The sequence below is a fragment of the Staurois parvus genome, unplaced genomic scaffold (assembly GCF_062004578.1).
Source record: "Staurois parvus isolate SC_StPar_1 unplaced genomic scaffold, SC_StPar_1.0 ptg001045l, whole genome shotgun sequence".
NCBI lineage: Eukaryota > Metazoa > Chordata > Amphibia > Anura > Ranidae > Staurois > Staurois parvus.
Genome location: NW_028318841.1, coordinates 3,847,913 through 3,873,050, shown reverse-complemented (window position 1 = coordinate 3,873,050; position 25,138 = coordinate 3,847,913). Strand labels below are relative to the sequence as shown.

At 40.1% G+C, this 25,138-nt stretch overlaps 1 protein-coding gene across 2 annotated transcripts in view; it reads left to right on the top strand.

Annotated features, from left to right (window-relative positions):
- Positions 1-25,138, top strand: part of DOCK11 (dedicator of cytokinesis 11) — a 318,014-nt gene that overhangs the window by 117,628 nt on the left and 175,248 nt on the right. Inside the window, exons 28-31 of one of the 2 annotated variants that reach the window (XM_089657959.1) lie at positions 597-743; positions 2,253-2,336; positions 7,804-7,915; positions 16,076-16,114. In XM_089657959.1, the coding sequence (XP_089514085.1) occupies positions 597-743; positions 2,253-2,336; positions 7,804-7,915; positions 16,076-16,114 (382 nt within the window). The remainder of the gene's footprint in view (positions 1-596; positions 744-2,252; positions 2,337-7,803; positions 7,916-16,075; positions 16,115-25,138) is intronic. The other variant, XM_089657960.1, reaches the window with a different exon arrangement.

The window sequence follows — 25,138 nt, the reverse complement described above, 5'->3', positions numbered from 1 at the left end:
TAGATGCAGTCCAGTACTTTTTTTCTGCATAAAAAATGCATGCACAGTTTTCTATGTATTTCAGTGGCCCTAGTTCACACCAGTACAATCAGTTCCAGTCAGTTTCCAGTGCAGAAAAAAAATAGAACGTGTTGCATTTTTGTCCTCACAGAACCATACTGGAACATAGCAGACTGCATCAAAACTGCACCGGAACTGCATGTGGTGTGAACTGTAAGCGAAAACTTATCTGGAATGCATCGGAAGTGCGTTTTTGTAGTGTGAACTGGCCCTAAGCTATTGTTCCTGCTATTGGACTCAGTGTAATTACTCCACTGCACCAAGCTGTACCTACCTACAAAGTGTTAGGAGACCAGGAGTGTGATTGGGCATTCTTGCACAGACATCTTGGGCTAGCATCTGGCTAACACTTTACTTCGTATATATGGATACCTTAAAGGGCCCCCTTAATTTGTCAGGCATCTGTGCAGTAGCATAGGAAACACAAGCAACGTGACCCCTATTTGCAGATCTAATAGATTTTCTCTGACCAAGGATTCTAGATGTTCTACAAGAGAGGTTAAATTGCATAACAATTGTATTTTCTTTTACTGCAGGTCCCAAGACCTCAGAGGTTTCCTGACTCTTACCAAAATGTCTTACATTCTCTGCTGCTATCCATAATACCACATGTCACCATACGGTACGGGGAAATACAGGAGGAGTCCAGAAATGTTAACATGAGCTTGGCCCATTTCATAAAGGTAACGTTTTATAGATTGGCGCAGCGGAGGAGGTGGAGTCATCAAGACAGGCACAATCTGAGTCAGAAGTTCAGGAAATTGTCAACAGATTTGTAACTTTTTCTTTGGCTTGTGACTCCTGCTCCATCACATTATAAGGGGATTCATTAAACAATTTGGCAGAAATACGTACGATGGTGTGCACATCATGTTCCCTTCTTTAGGCAAACACAGTTTTGAACCAAGTGATCAGAGAAATATTTCCACCCAAGGCAGCTACTGTATATATATGCTGGTGGATAGATTTGTTATCAGCTAACAAAACTACACACTTCTACCCATGTGGCCAGTCATAAACTACATTTCTACTTAATATTTTTGTTTTAAATTGAATAATAAATTGTAAGAACCCCCTCTGTGATTTTTTGCTGTTTGTGGCCTGTAGACGAGTTATCTATTCACTTCCTGTCTTGGAAACACAACAGGATATGAGAAGAAATCTCTCCAACGTGAGGCGAAATACCATATAAGGCCCTATGGCCATGGGGCCATCTTTGAGCAATATGTTCCTGCCGATGCTCCTGGGAACCTCGTCCCTGAATGCAAAAGGCCCTAAATGCCATTACTCCTCAGTACATAATTCAGCCCTGTCCAGCCACAGCCCCTCCTGGGTGAACTGAAACACCTGGAAAGATGCCATGCAGATAGACAGCCCTATTCTCAAGGGCCCTTAGATACAGATGTTACAAGAACAGATGTCCCCATTGGAAGGTTTTTCCTAATCAATTGTTCCAGTGACCACTGTAACATTTTTAATTTCCCTTCATCTTCATTTCCAGGAAAAGTGGTCACCAGGACAATTAGAGTGGGCATATCTCCCCAGTTAGGACACCCTGTTCTAGGCAAAATTAAAGAACAAGGTTTTAGTTAGCTAAACATTTTATTCTTACTGTTTTTGAATTTAGATTCATAGCTCTCTAACAATAAAGAGCACATAGAGTTTAAACCTAATTTAGGACACATGTGGCCTCTCTTTCTCAGCTTTTCATAACTGAGCAGGTCTGAATTGGAAACATTGGGGTGGATTTACTAAAGGCAAATAGACTGCACTGCAAGTGCAGTTGCGCTCATTTTCCCCATAGCTTAATAAATGTGGTAAAGCTCTGCTGATTTCCATCATCCAATCATGTGCAAGCAAAAATACTTTATTTTAATTTTCTTTTCACCTCATTGGGTATGTGTTACAAAGTAAAGATTCACTATATTTGCTTTTACTAAAGAAAATGACCACAACAGCACATGCAAAGTGCACAGTCTATTTGCCTTTAGTAAATCCACCCCAATGTCGTTTCCATTAGGCAGCAGGTGCTAAAGGGAAAGTAAACATGGTAATATTTAGCTTACTTTCCAATGGTCATTTTGAAAGACTCTCCATTAAACTGGAGTTTTTTTCTTTGAGATTCATATTTCAGATGTTATACATGAGTTTTTTTTATCATAATATATAACAAATGCAATTTTGTTTTTAAGAGGTGTCTCACGTTGATGGACAGAGGGTTCGTCTTCAAAATCATCAATGACTACATGTCTGGATTCAGTCTTAAGGACCCAAAGGTAATTAAAAACACAACTTTGAAAATACATATAATTCTGAGCATTAAAATGTTATATTTATATTTTCTCAAAAATTATAGAGGTATACTAACTCCTAAAACCCCAGCCACCCCTCTAGACCCCACTGCACATAGCGGCTGCGATGCCCTCTGCTACATTGTAATACACAACTCCAGAGTGGACCATAATGCATGGAATGGCAAGCTCTCATTGGTCAGCGCATCCACATTACTGTGCTGACCAATGAGAAGCACATCTGAGGCTTCTTTCTTCGTAAGGTGTCTCAGAACGAAGCACCTCTTATTGGTCTGCGTGGTGACGTGGTCGTACTGAGCAGTGAGATCTTGCAAGCGTTAAGATGGACACTCATTCTGGGGCATTGTATTGTGATGTATTGACCTCTACACTGGCAGTACAGTGCATCATGTCCGCTATCTGCAGCTGTAGCAAGGATATTTGGAGTTAGTTACCCTTACCCTTCAGAGAAAACATTACCATTGTCCATTTAGTAAATGGGGTCCATTTACTAAAGGCAAATATACTGTGTACTCTGCAAGTGCAGTTGTTCCAAAGCTCAATAAATGAGGTAAAACTTTACTTTGCAAAGAATACCCAATCACATGCAAGGAAAATTTTTTAAAAAATGCACTTTTTGGTTGCACGTGATTGGATGTTGGAAGTCAACAGAGCTTCTTCCTATTTACTAAGTTCTGGAGCAACTGCACTTGCAATGTACACAATCTATTTGCCTTTAGTAAATCAACCCCTATGTTTCTCAGTATATGTGCAGAATATTTTATTATAAAAGCCATGTTGAGCCAGGTTCACAATCGTCCTTGTTTTTAAAATACTTTTTATTGCACTAGGCAGTGGTTTTCAACAATGAATATATTATGCAGACAGTATCTCAAAATCAGCACCTGAACTGTGCAAATTTGCCCTTAAGCTCACCATACATGGCTTGAGTTGTTTCCATTCCTGCTGAATTGGTAAAATTCGGAACCATGGGTTGCCCTGTTAACACCATCCAGCTCGACAAACTTCAGTTATAAAATCAAAGTAACTGAACAAACAATTCTCAGTCAAACAGTGACTACATCCAGTCAGATGCAGTTATATGTTGGGTATTCTGACAGCCATGGGAGCAGCAGCTGTAAAATATATATTAGCTGGCAATGGAGATTCCTCCACCTATGCCACAGGTCTGAACGAGAGAAATCCTTGCATGTATGCTTAGGCTTTAGTGACTAAAATTTCTGTAAACGTTTGCAATTGTGGACTCAAAGTTTAAAAGTTGACTTAAAGTGTTACCAAACCGAGGACCCTGCATTCACTATATCTCCTACAGTATGCAGAACATGGAAATGCAGTTATTTCACTAAATACAAACTTCTAAATACCTTTTCTGATCAGCAGTTAGAGTAGTCTTGTGACTTCTATCAGTGTCCGGCATAGCACTTGTTTTCATTCTTCCCTGATTGTCCTATGAGGCTGCAGGACCCCTGACCCTCTGTCTTGTCAGCACTGATTGACCCTGTTGCTGATCACATGCACTCTCCCAAAACAAAAAAAAAACTATCTAGTAGTACACACCAAATTGAGCATGTGCAACTTGCCTCCAAGGCTCTGTTCTGTCAGGAGATGGATTGGGGACAGGAGAAAAAGGGGAGGGGCAGAGAAGACAGGATCAAACATCCTTTTTAAACAATGCGGCGTATTAACCCCTTAAGTTCCACAGTGAGTATAACAAGCATGCTTTACTGCATATACAGACTGATTTTACTATTGTGGGTTTAGTAACACTTTAAAGTAAAAAAAAAATATTGCTTACTGCTGCCTTAAAGTGTATTCCAAGTGAAAAAATGCAATATATGAATAATTTTCCTTATTTAATCCATTTAACCCTCTAGCTGCTAGGGCCTCTACTCTACGTTTAAACTCAGGTGGCCAGACCATTTTTGCAATTTTTAACTTATAGCTTTCTTTGTAAAACATCCTCCAAACTATAAAATTTCTGAAAGCACAGGATCAATTGAAATAAAAGATGGTGCTACTGATTTTGTAGGTCCTTTAATACTTCTCTGGTGCGGATCACAGCTAGTATAGTCACTAAAGTGACCATGAGCTTATATGGGGAGAATGCCATTGGCGCAAGCCTTACTGACCTGGCTAACAAAAGCTTTATGTCCATGGCAGCGAAAGGGTTAAATACTCTACCAAAAAGAAAATATCTGTTGATCTTAAAAATTCACTTAGAGTCCTGTTGTGGAATGACATCACACAGCATTTTTGTTTTCAAATCTCCCAGTTTTAGACATATAAACCTGTCCCATAATTAGTGTAAAAGAAAGTGCTTGTGCTTGTGTTCAACTTGTATTCAGTATCTTGATTGGTGCTCAACAAAAGTGCCCCACATGGACTGACACGCACCCTCATTCCATGACCGTCTATCTCTAGAGTGGTCATTAACACTTTGCGGGACAATCTTATTAAGCCAATGGTCCCCGGATCCTTTAGCCTATGATCATCTATCCTTAAGGCGGTCCTTGACATATAAGGAAACATTTCCAAAAATGCCCGCTGTCTCCAAAGCTCCGCAAGCAGCAAAGAAATGTGTTACCATATATGAAGAAAAAGAAGATCTACCTATAGTTAGCAGTGTCCAGCTTCAGATGTTTGTCCGCTCCCAGCACACATGTAATTCACAGACACGTCTCCTCTCTACTCCTAGATCTTCCAGATCTGTGCAGTGATCTAGTGATGAGACTTTACCCCTGATCAGGAGCTTCCTGTGATAAAGACCAGTCACTGCTGCTTTCTTGCCTAATGAAAGCCTAAAGAATATGACTTATGTGCTCCCCCATATACTAAAAAGGAGCTTTATCCCATGGCCAGATCTAGAGGAGTGCTAGGGTGGGCTGTGCACCCTAAGATTTCAGTTGCACCCCCCCCCCCCCGAAGCCAACTGCCCCCACTCCTCCACCCCAGACGCTGTGCCTGGCTGCTGAACCATACTTGCCAACTGTGAAGTATGTCAGCTGTCACAAGACTGCTTTACCCCGAGATCCCTGACGTGGGCTCAGCTGCACTTTCCTTGTCCTTGCAGCTTTGCAAACACTATACTATCCTTACCTGACACTATACTGTCCCTACTCTGGCACTATACTGCCCAAGCCTGACAATATACTGTCTTAGTCTTACACTATACTGCCCTAACATAACTACAGCTCTCTTATAAATGTTTAACTAAAGCATGTCATTAGGTTAATGATATGCCACTTGTAAATCTACCTCTATTTTAATTTTAAATTAGTACCCCATTCCTAATTAAAGTGCATTATCTGCCTACCATGGCTTTCTGGACAAACAATGAAAAAAGGTGTCCCCGGAAATTTTTTTTTTTTTTAAATGTCGGCAACTATACTGAACAACCCAGGCACAGGCAATAGAGATTCTCCCTACACAGATCATAGCTGAGATTGGAATCCCTTAGACACAGCCACGATCTACACATATGTTGCAGTTCTGACTTGTGAAATTCCCTGGTCAAAATGGCAGCGCAGCTGCAGTAGCCAGCTACGCACTGTGCAGATCGAGGCTCTGTGTAAGGTAATGCAATCTCAGCTATGTTCTGTGTAGGGAGAATCTCTATTGCCTGTGCCTAGGTTGTGTGCTCTGCTGAGTGCTCTGCCAGCAGTGACCCCTGTCCTCTGCCATGCCAGCAGTAACTTCTTTCCTCTGCCCTGCCAGCAGTGACCCCTGTCCTCTGCCTTGCCAGCAGTGACCCCTGTCCTCTGCCTTGCCAGCAGTGACTCCTTTCCTCTGCCTTGCCAGCAGTGACCCCTGTCCTCTGCCTTGCCAGCAGTGACCCCTGTCCTCTGCCTTGCCAGCAGTGACCCCTGTCCTCTGCCTTGCCAGCAGTGACCCCTGTCCTCTGCCTTGCCAGCAGTGACCCCTGTCCTCTGCCCTGCCAGCAGTGACTCCTGTCCTCTGCCTTGCCAGCAAAGACCCCTGACCTCTGCCCTGCCAGCAGTGACCTCTTTTGCTGACCCCTTTCTTTCATCCTGCAAACCCCTATCCTCATCCCTGCTGACCCCTATGCTCCTCTCTAATGACCACTATACACTGCCCTTCAAACTGCTGACCCCCTGTACACTGCCCTGCTGACCTCCCATCCTGTGCTCCCCTGACATTTTTTACAGCACTGATCCACCAATCTTGATCCAGCATTGTGCCCATCTACAGCAGCTCTTCTCCCCTCCATCTATTCTCACAGAGACTCGGCAGCTGCTATTAGTCAAATCCTGTGCGAAGGGAACATGCGGTGGGGCCAAGCTGCGTGTCTATAGATGCACACAGCTTGGCTCGAGATTGCCATACACCAACGTGTCTCATTCTAGACACAGGGAGGGACAGTCATGTTGTAATGGGTGCCCAGCTCACACTGTACTAACTGTTTCGGGGCTGCTTGCAGCGCACCTACTGAGTCTATCCTTCATTGGAGTCCTCTGTATCTCTGTTAGGTGTGGCTAACTCCAATGCTTTTTTGGCTGAGGTTTTTACTGCAAGTATGCATGTTTTTTACTACAACCTTTTTTTGTCCTTACTTCTTCTATGGATCACAGAAGTTAACTTCCTTCTGCACTCCTGTGAGCCGTTTTCAGCCAACAGCAGGTTAAAGTCCGCTATCAGCTGACATAACAGAGCTGGCCCAGGCTCTGGAGATGTCCCAGATTTAAAGTCAGAATCAAGACAGGCAAATGGCACAGCCTATCACAGAGCCTCTGAGAGCCTGAGCCAGTCGCTTTCGCCCCCTCCATAGCCCGGCGCTCCAGTGAGCATTGGAGGAACTGAGCAGAGAGACGGCGACTGACAGTTACCTTTCTCTGCTCAGTAAAGACCAAGAACCGAGCGAACAGCAGTCTTTTATTGCCTGTTCTCAGTGTAAGAAGTGGTGGAGGACAAATGCAGCATCAAATCAATGCTCCACCTAAGTGAGTGTAACTTTGTTTTTTTAACATTGAAAATTATGAAGGTAAAAGACCTCTAATTTTGTTTTTGACATTCTTCTTGGGTACATGTATGTCTTGATAAATCCTTATAGTTTCCATGTTTTCATGAACCTGAATCTGAAAAGGCAAGCAGTGTGTTTACTGGTTCATTCACTGCCTCCTGCTGTAGCCTCATCCACTAACACTGAAGCATGAGAGGGAGGTTGCACAGTGCAAAGTCACATCTCAAGTGACTGCAGTGTCATCTAGAAATGGTGTGAGAAATTTAGTAAGTCTGGCATAAAATGAAATATAAATTAAAGGTTATGTGAGTGAACTTTGATACCAGCACATTTTGTAATGTTCAGTTAGTAGTTCACAGTAGTACGGTACTTGTTACCTGAAACATCTGAAGTTTTGTGATTGGCTCAAACCAAACAGCATGTGACCTATTTTTTTTTTTTGTTTCTTTATAGATATTAAGTGAATATAAATTTGAGTTTCTACAAACAATCTGCAATCATGAGCACTTTATTCCTTTAAATTTGCCATTGACGTTCGCCAAACCCAAGCTACAGAGAGTTCAAGGTAAAATACAGACGTGTCTCCATAATGCTTTTACTGAATGCAGATTTTTTTTTTCCCTACAAGCCAATACCTTTTAACTGAGCAAAGAAACACTCAAAATTAGTAGCTTTTTGTTAATCAGTATGCAGTTATGGGAAATGTGAGTTAAAACAGCCACAATATATAGCTAAAGCAACTAGTGAACATGAGAGATATGTCGTGTAAGTAATTGGAATTGTGTCCTGAATGCCTTGATTTTGATCACCAAACAATACATTTGCATAGATGTGGGTATAGGGAAAATGATGGGTGATGACATTTATTTCTAGGTCCCTGAACAGGTTTTTTGAAGCTCTATTCAATGCCCCGTTTAATGCAAACCTCTTCCATTTTCTTTAGAAAGTAAATAAAATATTTACGTAATAATTCTTCCCAGAGATGGCCTTTGAGGCAATCTGTTAAAAATTTTAAAAATGAATTGATTGATTTAACACCAATGAATTAATCTGACTAAATTTAAACACTAATCTATTATTCACATATTTTTAACATGTTTTTATGTAATTATGTATTTATTTTACAGTGTGACTGTGCTGGCCACATAGATCCCCTATTTCTTTTCAGCTGCTTTGAGTGAAAGGGAAGAAGATTAAAAATGAAAGTAGGCAGTATGAACATTTGTCACGGTTTGTTGGTTAAATATGGTGACCATGTGATCGGCCACTCATCCAATAAACATACCATTGTGGAGCTGCATGGAAAAAAGCTGACTGATCATGGTGCTCAGCAACAACACCACAGATTTAAATGGGACAAAGTGCTATGTGCATTGGGTCATCTGAGGGATTTAACAAGGATTTTAGAATTCTGGCGATACTGTCTCTAAAATGACTATTCTCCTACCAATGGGACCAGCCTGGGAGAAAATGTAAAAATAGGGTCATCACAAGTTGGTTAAAACTACACACTCAAAATTTGTTTCATGTACATCTTCCATCCTCAACATGCCCCCAAGAAAGAATCGCCACATACTCCTGAAACTGTGTTGAGTTTATCCATACGTGTATCATTGTTAGGAGCAAGGGCACCCAATCAACAGAGGTTTTTTTTCTTCCAAACGTTATTTAGTAGTTTGTTATGTTACAAGTTAAGATGTCAGTGGCACTTTGTAAAGCACTTTTGTTAAATATTTACATGAGTGAAAGTGTATTTCCAGAAGGAAGTATATACATTTCGTCACATAAAATTTATGAATACTGAGTTTTGGTTGCTTTGTTGGCATATTTTACTACTCTATTTATTATAACCCTTTGAACAAACTTTGTTCTTCTGGTATGCAGTTCTCAACTTTTAAAAGGCTTGGCATAGCCAACGCATAGCCTAGTTATTTGTAAATCTCTCATCTGCTGTGATGACCATTTCTCCTTCTGGCTACCAAAAGTACCATTCGCAACACTACCTTGAAGCCCCCAGCATTTGAGTTTATTTAAAACAAACTTACCTTTTGAACCCCTAATTAAGCATATTTTTATTCATTTATTTTTATAATTCACCTGGCCTCTATCTGTGATGAAAATATCTTTTGGTTCTCACATTTTGGCAACATGGTTAAAGTAAACCTGATAAAAACCTGAAAATCCATAATTGCACTTAACACTTTACATATTTAATGCAAACTGCTAGCCAGGGATGTCTGGTTGTATCTGTCAGTAAAGCTTATGATATGTGCTAAAACAATCAGCAGATCAATAAATATTTGAAGTGAAGCTATGTACAATATTGACATTTTCTGCCATAGTTGAGCTTAGTATATCCTGCTTGACCATCACCTACTTGTCTTTTAAAGCAATATCTAACCCCAAAACAGGAATTTAATATATTGTGGCTTACCAGTTTTTTATTTTCAGCTGGTGAATTGGCCAGTAACACACTTCAGGATTGATTTATTAAAACTGGATAGTTCAAAATCTGCTTCAGTTCTGCATAGAAACCAATCAGCTTCTGGGTGTTTTTGACAGAGATCAATTGAACAAGCTGAAGTTAGAAGCTGATTTTCTACCATGGACAACTGCAATCTCCCGTTTTAGTAAATAAACCCCTTCATGTCTTAAGCAGGGTATATACAGTTTATGTATATAATATACGTACATTTTTTTTTTCATTCAATCAGCTGGTTGAATGAAAAAATGTTCCACATTTTGTCATGTTACCACCAAAAAAGTAAATGTATTTTTTGGAATTTTATGTGATAGACCAACACAAAATGGCACATAATTGTAAAGTGGAAGGAAAATGATAAATGGTTTTCATAATTTTTTTACAAATAAATATGTGAAAAGTGTGGTGTGCATTTGTATTCAGCCCCCCTTAATACTTTGTAAAACCACCTTTTGCTGCAATTACAGCTGCAAGTCTTTTTGGGTATGTCTCTACCAGCTTTGCACATCTAGAGTGAAATTTTTGCTCATTCTTCTTTACAAAATAGCTCAAACTCTGTCAGGTTGGATGGAGAGCATCTGTGAATAGCAATTTTCAAGTCCATTCTAACGCATGAATATGCTTTGATCTAAACCATTTCATTGTAGCCCTGGCTGTATGTTTAGGGTCGTTGTCCTGCTGAAAGGTGAACCTCCATCCCAGTCTCAAGTCTTTTGCAGACTCTAACAGGTTTTCTTATAAAATTTCCCTGTATTTGGTTCCATCCATCTTCCCATCAACTCTGATTAGCTTCAATGTCCATGCTGAAAAAATCATCCCTTCAAAATGATGCTGCCACCACCATGTTTCATTTTGGTGATGGTGTGTTCAGGGTGATGTACAGTGTTAGTTTTCCATCACACATAGCGTTTTGCTTTTAGACAAAAAAGTTCAATGTTGGTCTCATCTGACCAGAGCACCTTCTTCCACATATTTGCTGTGTCCCCCACATGGCTTCTCCCAAACTGCAAACAGGACTTCTTATGGCTTTCTTTCAACAATGGCTTTCTTATTGCCACGCTTCCATAAAGGCCAGATTTGTGGAGTGCATAACTAATAGTTGTCCTGTGAACAGATTTTCCCATCTGAGCTGTGGATCTCTGCAGCTCCTCCAGAGTTACCATGGACCTCTTGGCTGCTTCTCTTCTGATTAATGCTCTCCTTTCCTGGGCTGTCAGTTTAGGTAAACGGCCATGTCTTGGTAGGTTTGCAGTTGTGCCATACTCTTTCCACTTTTGGATGATGGATTGGACAGTGCTTTGTGAGTTTTTCAAAGCTTGGATATTTTTTTATAACAGGAAGAAGGGTCAGCCGCGCACCGGAGGATAGATGAATATAGTGTGTATTTATTGGTCCATAGGACACACAGAACACCAGGACATAAATACAGGATTTGTTAACTCGTTTCACATGATCTTGTGCTTAATCATAACCGCTATATTCATCTATCCTCCGGTGTGCGGCTGACCCTTCTTCCTGTTGCATCGTGTGTGGTGGTGAGCCAGAGCCTGCACCTGTCGTGGATTGATCTGGATTGTTTGCCTGAGCGGTATACCTTTTGTTCCTTATATTTTTTATAACCTAACCCTGCTTTAAACTTCTCCACAACTTTATCTCTGACCTGTCTGGTGTGTTCCTTACACACAGGTGGACTCTATTTACTAATTAGGTGACTTCTGAAGGCAATTGGTTCCACTAGATTTTAGTTAGGGGTATCAGAGTAAAAGAGGCTGAATACAAATGCACGCCACCCTGTTCAGATATTTATTTGTAAAAAACATTTTTAAAACTATTAATCATTTTCCTTCCACTTCACAATTATGTGCCACTTTGTGTTGGTCTACCACATAAAATCCCAATAAAATACATTTATGTTTTTGGTTGAAACATGGCAAAATGTGGAAAATTTCAAGGGGTATGAACACTTTTTCAAGGCACTGTATATTGTACATTCACATCAGTCCCTAACCCTCAAAGAGCTTACAACCTAAGGCCCCTAACTCACATTCTTACATACACATACTAGGGCCAATCTAGACAGGAGGCACTTAACCTACCAGCATGTCTTTGGAGTGTGGGAGGAAAGTAGAGTACCTGAAGGAAACCCACACAAGCAAAGGGAGAACATGCAAACTCCAGGCAGGTGGTGCCATGATTAGGATTCAACCAATGACCCTAGTGCTGCCAGTCGGAAGTGCTAACCATTTACCCACTTTGCTGCCCCACAATTTAGCCACTGTGCTGCCCCACAAGCAAGTTGTTTGCAGGGATCTCTCCTGCTGCAGTTTTGTATTTTGACGGTGGGAACTCCCCACTCGCCAGAATGCACATATCAGCACTGGTTTTCTAGCATGACCGTTCAACAGAAGTCAGTTGTTAGACTGGCTTCTCCTGAACAGACAGTAGTGCACATTAACTGAATTTCAGCCTGACGAATTTCAGTTTGTATGCACTGCTCTTTAAAGAATCTCCACTCTATGGAGGAGCAATGGAGACACCTTTGGACAGCAACATTGTCAAGCTGGACAGAGGGTAGTGTTAGACTTGACTAATGAATTAAAGCCAAAGTTCAGCAAACATTTCTGTTTCCATACATTTGTATTAAGAATAAATAATGTGCATATTGTCTGATGGTTTATTCTTTTTCAACTGATAATATGGTTCGGTATTGATACAGAAAAATGTAGCATCCACCATTCAATTCAAGAGTGCATTCAAATAATATTTATTAATCCATATAGGCAGCTTATGTACAGTTGTGCTCAAAAGTTTACATACCCTGACAGAAACTGTGAAATTTTGGCATTGATATTGAAAATATGACTGATCATGCCATAAAATGCACTTTTCTTGAAGGATGATGAGCACGTGAAGCCATTTATTATCAAATAGTTGTTTGGCTCCTTTTTAAATCATAATGATAACAGAAATCACCCAAATGGCCATGATCAAAAGTATACATACCCTGGAATGTTTGGCCTTGGTACAGACACATAAGGTGATGCACACGGGTCAAAATGCCAATTAGAAGTTAATGTCCCACATCTGTGGCTTTTTAAATTGCAATTAGTGTCAGTGTATAAATAGCCAATGAGTTTGTTAGCTCTTATGTGGAAGCACTGACTAGGCTAGATACTGAGCCATGGGGATCAGAAAAGAACTGTCAAAAGTCCTGCGTAACAAGGTAATGGAACTTTATAAAGATGGAAAAGGACATAAAAAGATGTCCAAAGACTTGAATTTGCCAATCAGTACTGTTAAATCACCTATTAGGAAGTGGAAAGTTTGGGGATCTCTTGATACCAAGCCAAGGTCAGGTAGACCAAGAAAGATTGCAGCCATAACTGACAGAAGAATTATCCGGGATTCAAAGAAAATCCCACAGGCAACCTCAAAAGAAATACAGGCTGCTCTGGAAAAAGACAGTGTGGTTGTTTTTTTTAAGGGGCACAATAAGATGACACATGAACCAAAATGAGCTGCATCGTCGAGGTGCCAGAAAGAAGCCTTTTAATGCATTAATTACACAAAAAGGATTGGTTAGGCATGTCAAGGTGTTGTCAGGCATATTGTAACTGGGCTTTTTTTGTGGCATTTGTGCAGTAAAAGCTTCTTTCTGGCACCTCGACCAAACAACATTTTTGTTCAAGTATAACCGTATTCTACTCCTTAAAAACAACCACACCATCTTTTTCCAGAGCAGCCTGTATTTCTTTTGAGGTTGCCTGTGGGTTTTTCTTTGAATCCCAGACAATTCTTCTGTCAGTTATGGCTGCAATCTTTCTTGGTTTACCTGACCTTGGCTTGGTATCAAGAGATCCCTGAACTTTCCACTTCCTAATAGGTTAATTAACAGTACTGATTGGTATAGTCAAGGCTTTGGACATCTTTTTATGTCCTTTTCCATATTTATAAAGTTCCATTACTTTGTTACGCAGGACTTTTAACAGTTCTTTTCAGATGCCCATGGCTCAGTATCTAGCCTAGTCAGTACTTCCACATAAGAGCTAACAAACTCATTGACTATTTATACACTGACACTAATTGCAATTTAAAAAGCCACAGATGTGGGACATTAACTTCTAATTGGCATTTTAACCCGTGTGTGTCACCTTGTGTGTCTGTACCAAGGCCAAACATTCCAGGGTATGTAAACTTTTGATCATGTCCATTTGGGTGATTTCTGTTATCATTATGATTTAAAAAGGAGCCAAACAACTATTTGATAATAAATGGCTTTATATGATCATCATCTTTCAATAAAAGGGCATTATTTCGCATGATCATTCATATTTTTAATATCAATGCCAAAATGTCACAGTTTCTGCCAGGATATGTAAACTTTTGAGCACAACTGTATGTAAATGTTGTAAGCTGAATTCCGTTGGTAAAGGACATTTGTATGTTAAAGAAGCATAACCACTGATATCATTCTGTCAAAAAGGCAAAGTATAGAACCTAGATTAATCTCCACTTCACTGCCTTTGAAAATACAATCAAAGTAACATCTTTTCAATAACTGTAATGGATTTTCTACCCATTATAGGACAAATAAAGAGTTCAGACTCAAACATAGAGCAGAGATACAAGTAGGAAAAGACAGGGTAAAGAAATAGGAAGGGATACCAGGATAGGGAGGGAGGGGATGCCAGGGGACACGCTCTGCTCCCAGCTAATATTTTTTTAAACAGTACAGCAACATTTTTTTTTCCTTTTTGGGATAAAGATTTTATGTACATGTATAAAAGCTGACCATTGTAATTACCCCTACTAATATTAAACGGTTTGCCTCAATCCTCTAACTGCCACTTTTGCTGGACAGCTTATTCTGTTAAAGTAAGTTGAAAGATAACAGACTTACTGGCCAGATCACTAGGAGATGTAGTAAGCTGCCTATAAAGAATACTAAAGCAGCCACTAAGAATTGTTAAGCTGCAATATATTACATGTTTGTTTTTGGGTGTAACAACGCTTTAAGGGATTAAGTGACTTCAGTGTCTATTAAAGAGGGTTGTTTTCATCAGTGCACAGCTCCATTGTTACAGAGATATACAGCTTCAGCCGTCTATAAGGAGCTGCTGATCAAACCTGCAGTTTCCACTGAAGGTTTTGTGTGCTCAGTTAAATTATTGCACAGGCTTGAGAAAATTTTCCTTTAAAATCTCTTTTATGACAATAACTAGTTTACCATATTAGGGTTATATGTTGGTAGTTAACCTGCATGACTATAGACATAATATGCCTGATTGGGCAATTCTGCTTATTCTTGTGGACACCTCTGACATTTTTAGCCAGTGGATTTGAAGATATTCAGCACTGATGACCTTTTTCATCCACTCATGTTGCTTTTTCAAGATCTTTCTGGAGCAGGGGATGTCTTCCTGCTCTCTCCTTCACTCCACATCTTGTGTGCACTTGCAGTCCAAGCGTGCATGTTTATGAAAAGTGGCTTCGTAAGACAGATCTCTATTACAACTGCATGTGTGACTGCTGTTTGATGTATATGGTTGATTTAATGCATAGCTATTTATTTACTGTTTATTCTTGGCTTTGTTAAGTTTGATTGCAGTTAGTTTGCATGTATAGAAAATATTTAGTGTTGTCAATGTAAAACCTTACAGTATGGCATTTCAGTGCTGCATAGCAGTTTGTAAATGGAGTAAATTTGTAGTTTACAGAGAGAATAGTCCACACCTGTCCAGCTTATATACTATGGCAGAGCTAAGATCAATGATGTTAAAAGTTGGCAAACACATATCAGTTTTTTTTGACCTTCGTAAACTGTAATGTGGTGCTCTGCACCTTCACTTTGCCAATTACCTTTATATACAATTTCAACAACTATTTTGTTCACCTAACTGTGCATGCTTAGAACTATGGAGAAAGGACGTGGACCATAGCCAAAAACTTTTAGAGTTGGTTTATCTCAGGGAAGAACATTGGTGATCAGGTGATCAATCAGGTGATCGATCAGGTGAACATTGGTGATCAACCGCTGTTGTCTCTGCCAGCCATTGGTGTCTGGTGCCATTATTTGTTGCCCATTGACATGGCACTCACCTCACATCTGTTGTTATCCTTGTGATATTTCTCCATCTGGTTAGCTCCCATAATGTTCCTAGGGACTGAAGCATATGTACACAGTGTATGAAGTGTGATTCTATGTTCTGATCCTTGTACCTCTTCTTTTCACAATGCCACTAGATCTGTTATCATACGCTGTGGAGCGGTTTGGCTCTGTAGGTAGGTTGGCTTAGTAGATTTTATTCACTTCTAGAAATCAGAGCTGCTACATACATTTGCCAATCCATGTGCTTCCTACTAATGTCACTAACAGCAGAGCAAGCACATGGCCAGACTTTGTTACTAATAAAATTAACCAGTAATCAATGTATCATTGCTGATTCCTGCTAATAGTACAAGCTCTAATCATATGTCTGCTTAAAAAGAAAGAAGGTAGGGAAAACGTTAAGGAAAATGTGGGGGGGGGGTTACCAGTTTGTCTAGATTGTAAACATTTAGGAATTTAAGAAACTCCATATGTATTCGCAGTTACTGATTGTCAAATCGTCTTGCATGTGTTTTAAATGAAAGTGTGTAGCCAGTTTGGGGGAGTTATGGCAAATAGCCCTCCCCAAACAGAATATTGCGCTAAACATGTAGGGACATAAGAGAACTAGAACCTTTCTTTAAGTGGAAGGGTGGGTTTGATAATAAAGTTGGCAGTGCTTTCACCCAGGACAGGGCCTCTGTGAACAAAGGGGATTTCCTTCGTGGAAATGTAATCAGTAATCTAGTCAAAGTAATTGGGATCAGATGATTTACTGCAGCCAGCATATAACATTAACCATAAATATATAGATGTACACCAGTATGGAAACAATACAAACTTTACTGTATACAATAAAAGATTAGTAATAGTAAATACAGTTCATCCATTGTACAAACAGGTATTATTGGCAAAGGCCCAACAAGAGTCCTGGTGGAATTGTGCACATATGCCCGGGTATACAATATATACTTACTATTAAAGATACCTCCAAATGAATGATGCAGCAAAGTCCAGTTGCAGGGTCTTGTTAGGATGATTGCAATTCGGCATATGTCCTAATGCAATGTACCTGAAGACAAGATCAGTGATGATGGGGAGACCCTCCAGCCATTGTCCAACAGGTCTGGAACCATGGTGTGCTACTGGAACTAGTCTATTTTCTCTGGGGCTTAGACCATATAGCTTCTGATCTTTCATACAACCGGACCTCTTAACTACCAAGTGGCCGTTGGATGCCTAACCTGGCTCTAGGCTATGCTGGTTATAAAATTCTAGACCTTAACAGACAGGGTTAACTAAAATAAAAGGAGCTGCATATAAACTCTATTGCAATAAACAGGTTCACCTACTAACATACAGCAAAGTGACCACTACACATACACACAGCATCACAGACTCTATCTGGCATAGTGCACATGAGAAAAGAACAAGGGGACAGATATACTTCTTTCACTTGTCTTTAAATATATACACCCAGAAGCTATGGGCAGAAATATTAAACTCTTAAATATGGGAATAATTGCCAATAATCCCTGCTTCTGGCCTGGATAGAATAAAACAGCAGCTCTTGCATAGATGGTCAGGTGGTTCAATTTTGTGTCACAGTCCTCCAATCATGGTTTCTCACCCAGCAAGCAGGGACAGGAAGTACCTGTCTATAACCAACTAACTCTGTGGTACTGTCAAAGAACGCTAATATTTTTATCACTGCTATATATGACAGCATCCCGGTATCACTGATTGCTAGGGAGAGGGCAGGTGCTTGCACTCGCTGCATCCCTAGGAACCTCTGATGTCACTGGGATTCCCTGGCCTCGTAACCAAAGGGGCAGGGACAGTGGTGACATCACTGCCAAAACTGGCCACGTTTGAGCAGTGACATTGACCAAATATGGCCATGGCCTTAGTTAGTCAGTGGTGTCACTGCTAATCCCACCTCTTCTCTTAAAAAAACTGATGATAGCTTGTGGAGCTTTTACCGGGTTATGAATAGATTTACAATAAGGGATAATTTTTGGAGATTCTTTTTATTAAAGGTGTTGTCAAATGTTTGGCTGTCTTTTATGTAGGCTACATCTTTTTTTGTATGTAGGGGGATAGGGCAGTATCTGGGGCCCCCCTTATTACAGGGAGCTTCCAGATTCTGATAAGACTCCCACAACCACGGGCCAGGTTTGTTGGGAAGAGGTCCTTGTCCTCATAGACATTTTGAGTGTATGTGGCCTGGTGTGCGCAGTCCATCCGCACTTTCATCCCCATTCCGGGACCACCCCCCCTTTTCTGGCCAACCAGGCTGCATGCTCGGATTAAGGGTCTGGCATGGTGTTTTAGGGGGACCTAATGATATTTTTTATTGTTTGAGGTACCCCCTTAAAATCCACAGCACACTCAAAAGAGATTTTGTGGGGGCACTCTTAGCATTTTTTTTTCATTCTAGCTGTAGGATGTGCTATGAAAAACAGTTTAATTGCCAGTAAATAAAATGTAATTTCCGAAGAACACAGAACCAGACCCATCCAAAGGTCCCCCAGAATACATAACAGATCCTTAGGTGTCTCCTTGGAGTCTCTGCTGTACTTTCTTTTAAAAAAGAAGCCAGGAGGGTGATATCATTTGTTGGCATTTTAAAGTGTTACTAAACCCACAACAGTAAAGTCAGTCTGTGTATGCAGTCAAGCATGCTTGTTACACTCACTGTGGAACCTAAGGTTAATCCATTGCATTGTGTAAAAGGCTGTTTGATCCTGTCTTCTATTATCCTCCCCTTCTTGCATTGCCCCAACACATCTCCTATTATTACTGAGTGTTTGGAGTCACTGTGCACATGCTCAATTTAGTGTGCATGTGCTAGAGAGTTTTTTTTCCTTTGGGAGGGTGCATGTGATCAGTACAGGGCTGAAGTCAAGACTGCTCTAACTGCTGATGAGAAAAGGTATTTAGCAGTTTCTATTTACTAAACTAATTGCATTTATATGTTCTGTGTACTGTGGGAGACCAGATATAGTGAATGCAGGGTTCTGGGTTTAGTATCACTTTAAAACTCTTTTTTCCTTTGTAAATGTCAGTGATTAAAAAAAAAAATCACTACTCCCTGCCACATGTAATTTTTACAAAAATTGTTTTGCATTGGCACATGTTCACCAGGGGAGTGCCCACCTGCCCCCCACATCAAGCTATATTTTACACTCCCTTTCTTATTAGCCCAGAAAATCTGTGTTTTTAATTTGACAGATTCATCTCCCATTGATTTCAATGAGGTTCGGGTTAAGCATCCAAAGTTCTCTGAACCCTTCTGCCCAGGGCAGTTTGGCTCATCACTGTTCTTCAGTTATAAATATAATGGTGGCAGAGAGCACCAAGAGCACACACAGTACCCTACGTTCTTTAGTTGCCTCCTCAGGCTCTGTGACTAACTTAACCTTTACGCAATGTGTATGTGTGTATATCCGCGTATACAATATATATTTTACTGTCAAATACTGCCACACACCCCTGACTGGCAGATCTCTGGTTGTTCCTAATGGAGTATTTGCAAATTCTGTCATTTTAGGAGACATTGCGCTTGATTTACTAAAGGCAAATAGATTGTACACTTTGCAAGTGCAGTTGTATGATTTTCCCCAGAGCCTAGTGAATGTTGTGAAGCTGTATTTCATAAAGAATACCCAATCAGGTACAAGAATTTATTTTTTGTAAACACCATTTTTGCATGCACATGATTGGATGATGGAAATCAGAAAAGCGTCACCACATTCACTAAGCTCTGGGGAATATGAGTCAAACTGCACTTGCAAAGTGCACAGTCTATTTGCCTTTAGTAAATCCAGCCCAATGTCTTCCTTTGGTAAGCACTTATTATGACCAATAAAAAGACTATAATTTGCCTTGCGGTTTGTATGCCAGTGATTTACTTAAAAGAATGCTGCCATTCATATTGGCCACATCCTCCTGCTGGAAGCCATGGCACCTCTTTGGTTCATAGTTAATCATGTGGTTAGATATTGTTTATGCAATTTATATTCACTGCTATAGTGGATATAAAAAGTCTACACATCCCTGTTAAAATGTCAGGTTTCTGTGATGTAAAAACATGAGACAAAGATAAATCATTTTAGAACTTTTCCACCTTTAATGTAACCTATAAACTGTACAATTTGGTTGAACAACAAACTGAAATCTTTTAGGTGGAGGGAAGTAAAAATAAAAAATAAAAAAATAATATGGTTGCATAAGTGTGCACACCCTTACACTAATACTTTGTTGAAGCACCTTTTGATTTTATTCCAGCACTCAGTCTTTTTGGATATGAGTCTATCAGCATGGCACATCTTGACTTGGCAAATTTTGCCCACTTTTCCTTGCAGAAACACTCCAAATCTGTTAGATTGCGAGGGCATCTCCTGTGCACAGCCCTCTTCAGATCACCCCACAGATTTTTGATCAGATTCAGGTCTGGGCTCTGGCTGGGTCATTTCAAAACTTTAATCTTCTGGTGAAGCCATTCCTCTGTTGATTTGGATGTATGCTTTGGGTCGTTGTCATGCTGAAAGATGAAGTTCCTCTTCATGTTCAGCTTTCTAGCAGAAGCCTGAAGGTTTTGTGCCAGTATTGACTGGTATTTGGAACTGTTCATAATTCCCTCTACCTTGACTAAGGCCCCAGTTCCAGCTGAAGAAAATCCACTCCAAAGCATCATGCTGCCACCACCATGCTTCACTGTGGGTATGGTGTTTTTTGGTGATGTGCAGTGTTTTTTTTTTTTTCCACCAAACCTATCTTTTGGAATTCTTGCCAAAAGGTTCAACCTTGGTTTCAAAAGACCATAACACATTTTCCCACATGTTTTTGGGAGACTTCAGATGTGTTTTTGCAATATTTATCCGGGCTTGCATGTTTTTCTTTGTAAGAAAAGGCTTCCATCTTGCAACTCCTACACCATAGCCCAGATATATGAAGAATATGGGAGATTGCCATATGTACCACACAGCCAGTACTTGCCAGATATTCCTGCAGCTCCTTTAATGTTGTTGTAGGCCTCTTGGCAGCCTCCCAGACCAGTTTTCTTGTATTTTCATAAATTTTTGAGGGATGTCCAGTTCTTTGTAATGTCACTGTTGCACCATATTTTCTCCACTTGATGATGACTGTCTTCACTGTGTTCTATGGTATATCTAATGCCTTGGAAATTCATTTGTACCCTTCTGCTGACTGATACCTTTTAACAATGAGATCCCTCTGATGTTTTGAAAGATCTCTGCGAACCATTGCTTTTGCTTTAGGATGCGACTAAGAAAATGTCAGTAAAGACCTACTAGAACAGCTGAACTTTATTTGGGGTAAATCAGAGGCACTTTAAATGATGACCGGTATGTACTGACTCCTATTTAATATGATTTTGAATGTGATTGCTTAATTCTGAACACAGCTACATCCCTAGTTATAAGAGGGTGTGTACACTTATGCAACCACATTATTTTAGTGTTTTATGTTTACCCCCCCCCCCCCCTAAAAGATTTCAGTTTGTTTTTCAATTGAGTTGTACACTTTATAGGTCACATTTAAGGTGAAAAAAGTTCTGAAATTATTTTTCTTTGTCTCATTTTTTACATTTACATCACAGAAACCTGATATTTTAACAGGGATGTGTAGACTTTTTATATCCACTGTACATTTCTAAGCTCTGGGCCACTGCCTTTGCCATACAATGTAAAACTCATGACTGTGTGCATTGCTGTACCTTACTCCCTCTCTGTGTCTGCTTTTTCCCCACTTCCTTTCATTGATCCATTCTTCATAACAATGGGTAATGACTGCAGATCTACACTATATTACAAACGTATTGGGACGCCTGCCTTTACACGCACATGAACTTTCCAGTCTTAGTCTATAGGGTTCAATATTGAGTTGGCCTACCCTTTTCAGCTATAAAATATTCAGCTCTTCTGGGAAGGCTGTCCACAAGGTTTGGGAGTGTGTCTATGGAAATGTTTGACCATTCTTCCAGAAGCACATTTGTGAGGCCAGGCACTGATGTTGGATGAGAAGGCTTGGCTTGCAGTGTCCACACTAATTCATCCGAAAGATGTTCTGTCGGGTCGAGGTCAGGACTTTGTGCAGGCCAGTCAATTTCCTCCACCCCAAACTCTCTCTTCTTGCTTTGTCCACTGCTGTGCAGTCATGTTGGAAAAGGAAGGGGCCATCCCCAAACTGTTCCCACAAAGTTGGGAGCATGAAATTGTCCCAAATGTCTTGGTATGCTGATGCTTTAAAGAGTTCTCTTCACTGGTACTAAGGGGCCAAGCCCAACCCCTGATATACAACCCCACACCATAATCCCCCATCCCCCAAATTTTACACTTGGCACAATGCATTCAGGTAAGTACCGCTCTCCTGGCAACCGCCAATAAAGAGAACAGGTTTGCACTGCTCTAGAGTCCAATGGCAGCGTGATTTACACCACTGCATCCGACACTTTGCATTGCACTTGGTGATGTAAGGCTTGGATGCAGCTGCTCGGCCATGGAAACCCATTCCATGAAGCTCTCTACGCACTGTTGAGCTAATCTGAAGGCCACATAAAATTTGGAGGTCTTTAGCTATTGACTCTGCAGACAGTTGGTGACTTCTGCACACTGTGCGCTTCAGCATTCACTGACCACGCTCTGTCATTTTACTCCTACCACTTGGTGGCTGAGTTGTTTTTGTTCCCAGTTGCTTCCACTTTGTTATAATACCACTAACAATTGACCGAAGAATATTTAGTAGCAAGGAAATTTCACGGATGAACTTGCACAGGTGGAAACCTTTCATGGTACCACTGGGCTCCTGAGAGCAGCTCATTCTGTCACAAATGTTTGTAGAAGCAGCCTGCATGCCTAGGTGCTTGATTTTATAAACTTATGGCCATGGAGGTGATTGGAACACCTGAATCCAATGATTTGGAAGGGTTTCCCAATACTTTTGGCAATATAGTGTATGCTGAGTTCTTTATTTGTACATTTTTTACATAATATGATATAAAGCTGGCATTCCCTTTCTAGTTTAATAGACTTTTACTTTGACGTGATGATTCATTTTTGCCCATGAGTACACATTTGTTTTGGGTTGGATTCATACAATTTATATGAAAAGAAAGGCAGAGTTCAGTGAATTAATTGTTAGTTGCTATTTTCTTATCAGTGCTGTAATGACACTGGGAACCTGGTTGGAATGAGATTTCAGCTCTTTCCCTAATGAGACCTACAGTATATCATCTAATGGAAAAAAAAACATGTTTTCCTAGACTCTAGTTTGTTTAAATGGGGAACACACATACATTTTCTCCAACCTTATTATAAATGAGTTATAGTCAGATGTACATGATACGGTGGGAAATGTGCTGTAGCTATAACCAGCCAATTACAAGTTTGTTTACTAGCACTAGCCCTGTTTCACACTGGTGCGATTTGTCATGCAATTTGATAGTTCCAAATCTCATGACAAGTCGCACCCCATCGCCAGCAATGGAACCATTCATGTCACCGCAAATCATGTTGCAACGGTTATGAAAAAGGTTCCTACACTACTTTTTCACTATTTCATTGTGCCTTGGATAGACTTCTCTTATACGAAGTCGCAAGCCGCAATTAAATCAACAGTGCAAATCTCAGTGAAGTGCAGCTTTGAAATCACGCTGAAGTAGCAAAATTTCAAAGCCATACCAGTGTGAACCCGGGTCTAGAGCAATGAAGGATAGATTCTTTGCCACTATGGGCTCCTTCACTTTGCACATTGCTCTTAGTCTTTATGTAATAAACTCAGCTATGGGTATCTCCAACCAGGCATCTTCAACTTTAAGCCTTCCCTCTTCACTATTCACTGAATAACACTGTGCTTCTTTTTGTACACTTACAATCATTCACTCCAGCTTTAGCAGTCTCCCCTTTATATTTAGACATTATTTTCCAAAATGTAGATACTTTTTTGACTTGTCAAGTTTAGGAATGGAGCAGAATTATGGAAAAAAAACTCTAAATATTTTATTGTTGGGTTGACAAGTTCTAGAAAACAGTTACCGTACATACACAGTTGAAATACACCTATCTGAATGGTTGTATCTGTCAAAGGATTTGTATTTTTGTCCAACAACTTTTGTGATGTATATATTTTGTGCTCAACAGCACAGCCAGTAGGGTGTCACCAGTTTCTCTTGGATCACCATAATCCCATGTTATCTTTAACATGCTCATAAAATTTAGAAAAAGCAAGTTTCATTCCTTTTAAATCAGCAGCTTTTGTTAAAATACCTGGTGGCCTTGCCATGAACACCCTTGTTTAGGCACTACCTGTTTTGGAGTGGCAATGCTCTGTCCATTAGAAAAGTGTATATACTTCAAATCTAGTGGGCAAGCAAAAAAGTCACTGACCTGTATGGTAATAATAGAATAAAGAACAGTATAAACCCATTATTTTTAGTAAAATACATATTATCCTGTTAGGGTTTAGATTTATTTTAAAGAAAATAGTGGTGTCATCCCTTAACCCACAGTTTGCAGAGAGTTTTTTTTTTCTTGGGAGAGTACACGTGATCAGTACAGGGCCAATCAGCACTGTCCAGACAGAGGTCAGGGGTTTGCATCCTCCTACAAGCTTTAACCTGTGCTCAGCTGAAGTCAGAAGACTGCTCTAGCTGCTGATGAGAAAAGATATTTAGCCGTTTATATTTCCTAAAATAACTTCACTTCCATGTTCTGTGTACTGTGGGAGACCAGATACAGTGAATGCAGGGTCCTGGGTTTAGTAACACTTTAATTATTTTAGAAGAATCTTAAATTATCTTAAAAAAAGAATAGCCGACTGTATTAAATAAAACATTTGAGTATCTACCTGGAATTCATTTTTAAACTCCCAACAGAGCACTTCTTTAAGCAGTTCATAGCTAAAAGACAAATTGTTCTATTAATATTGATAATATAGGGTAAGGAGTAAAAAATCAGCTTAGTAAGTCACATTTATTTCTGGTCTTTCATTTCAACTAGCAAAGACTGTTAAGAAAACCACAGTGCCCATTGAACAAAACTCAGTTTGCTAGTTGCCATGTGGATGCTTCTGTGGTCTTTTGCATCACAATGTAATTACAGAGAACTCTGTGTGCTTTCAACCATCAATCACATTGATATCTGACATGGAATATAAAAGCTGGAATCTGGTAGCTGGATTCTGATTGGTGGCTGTAA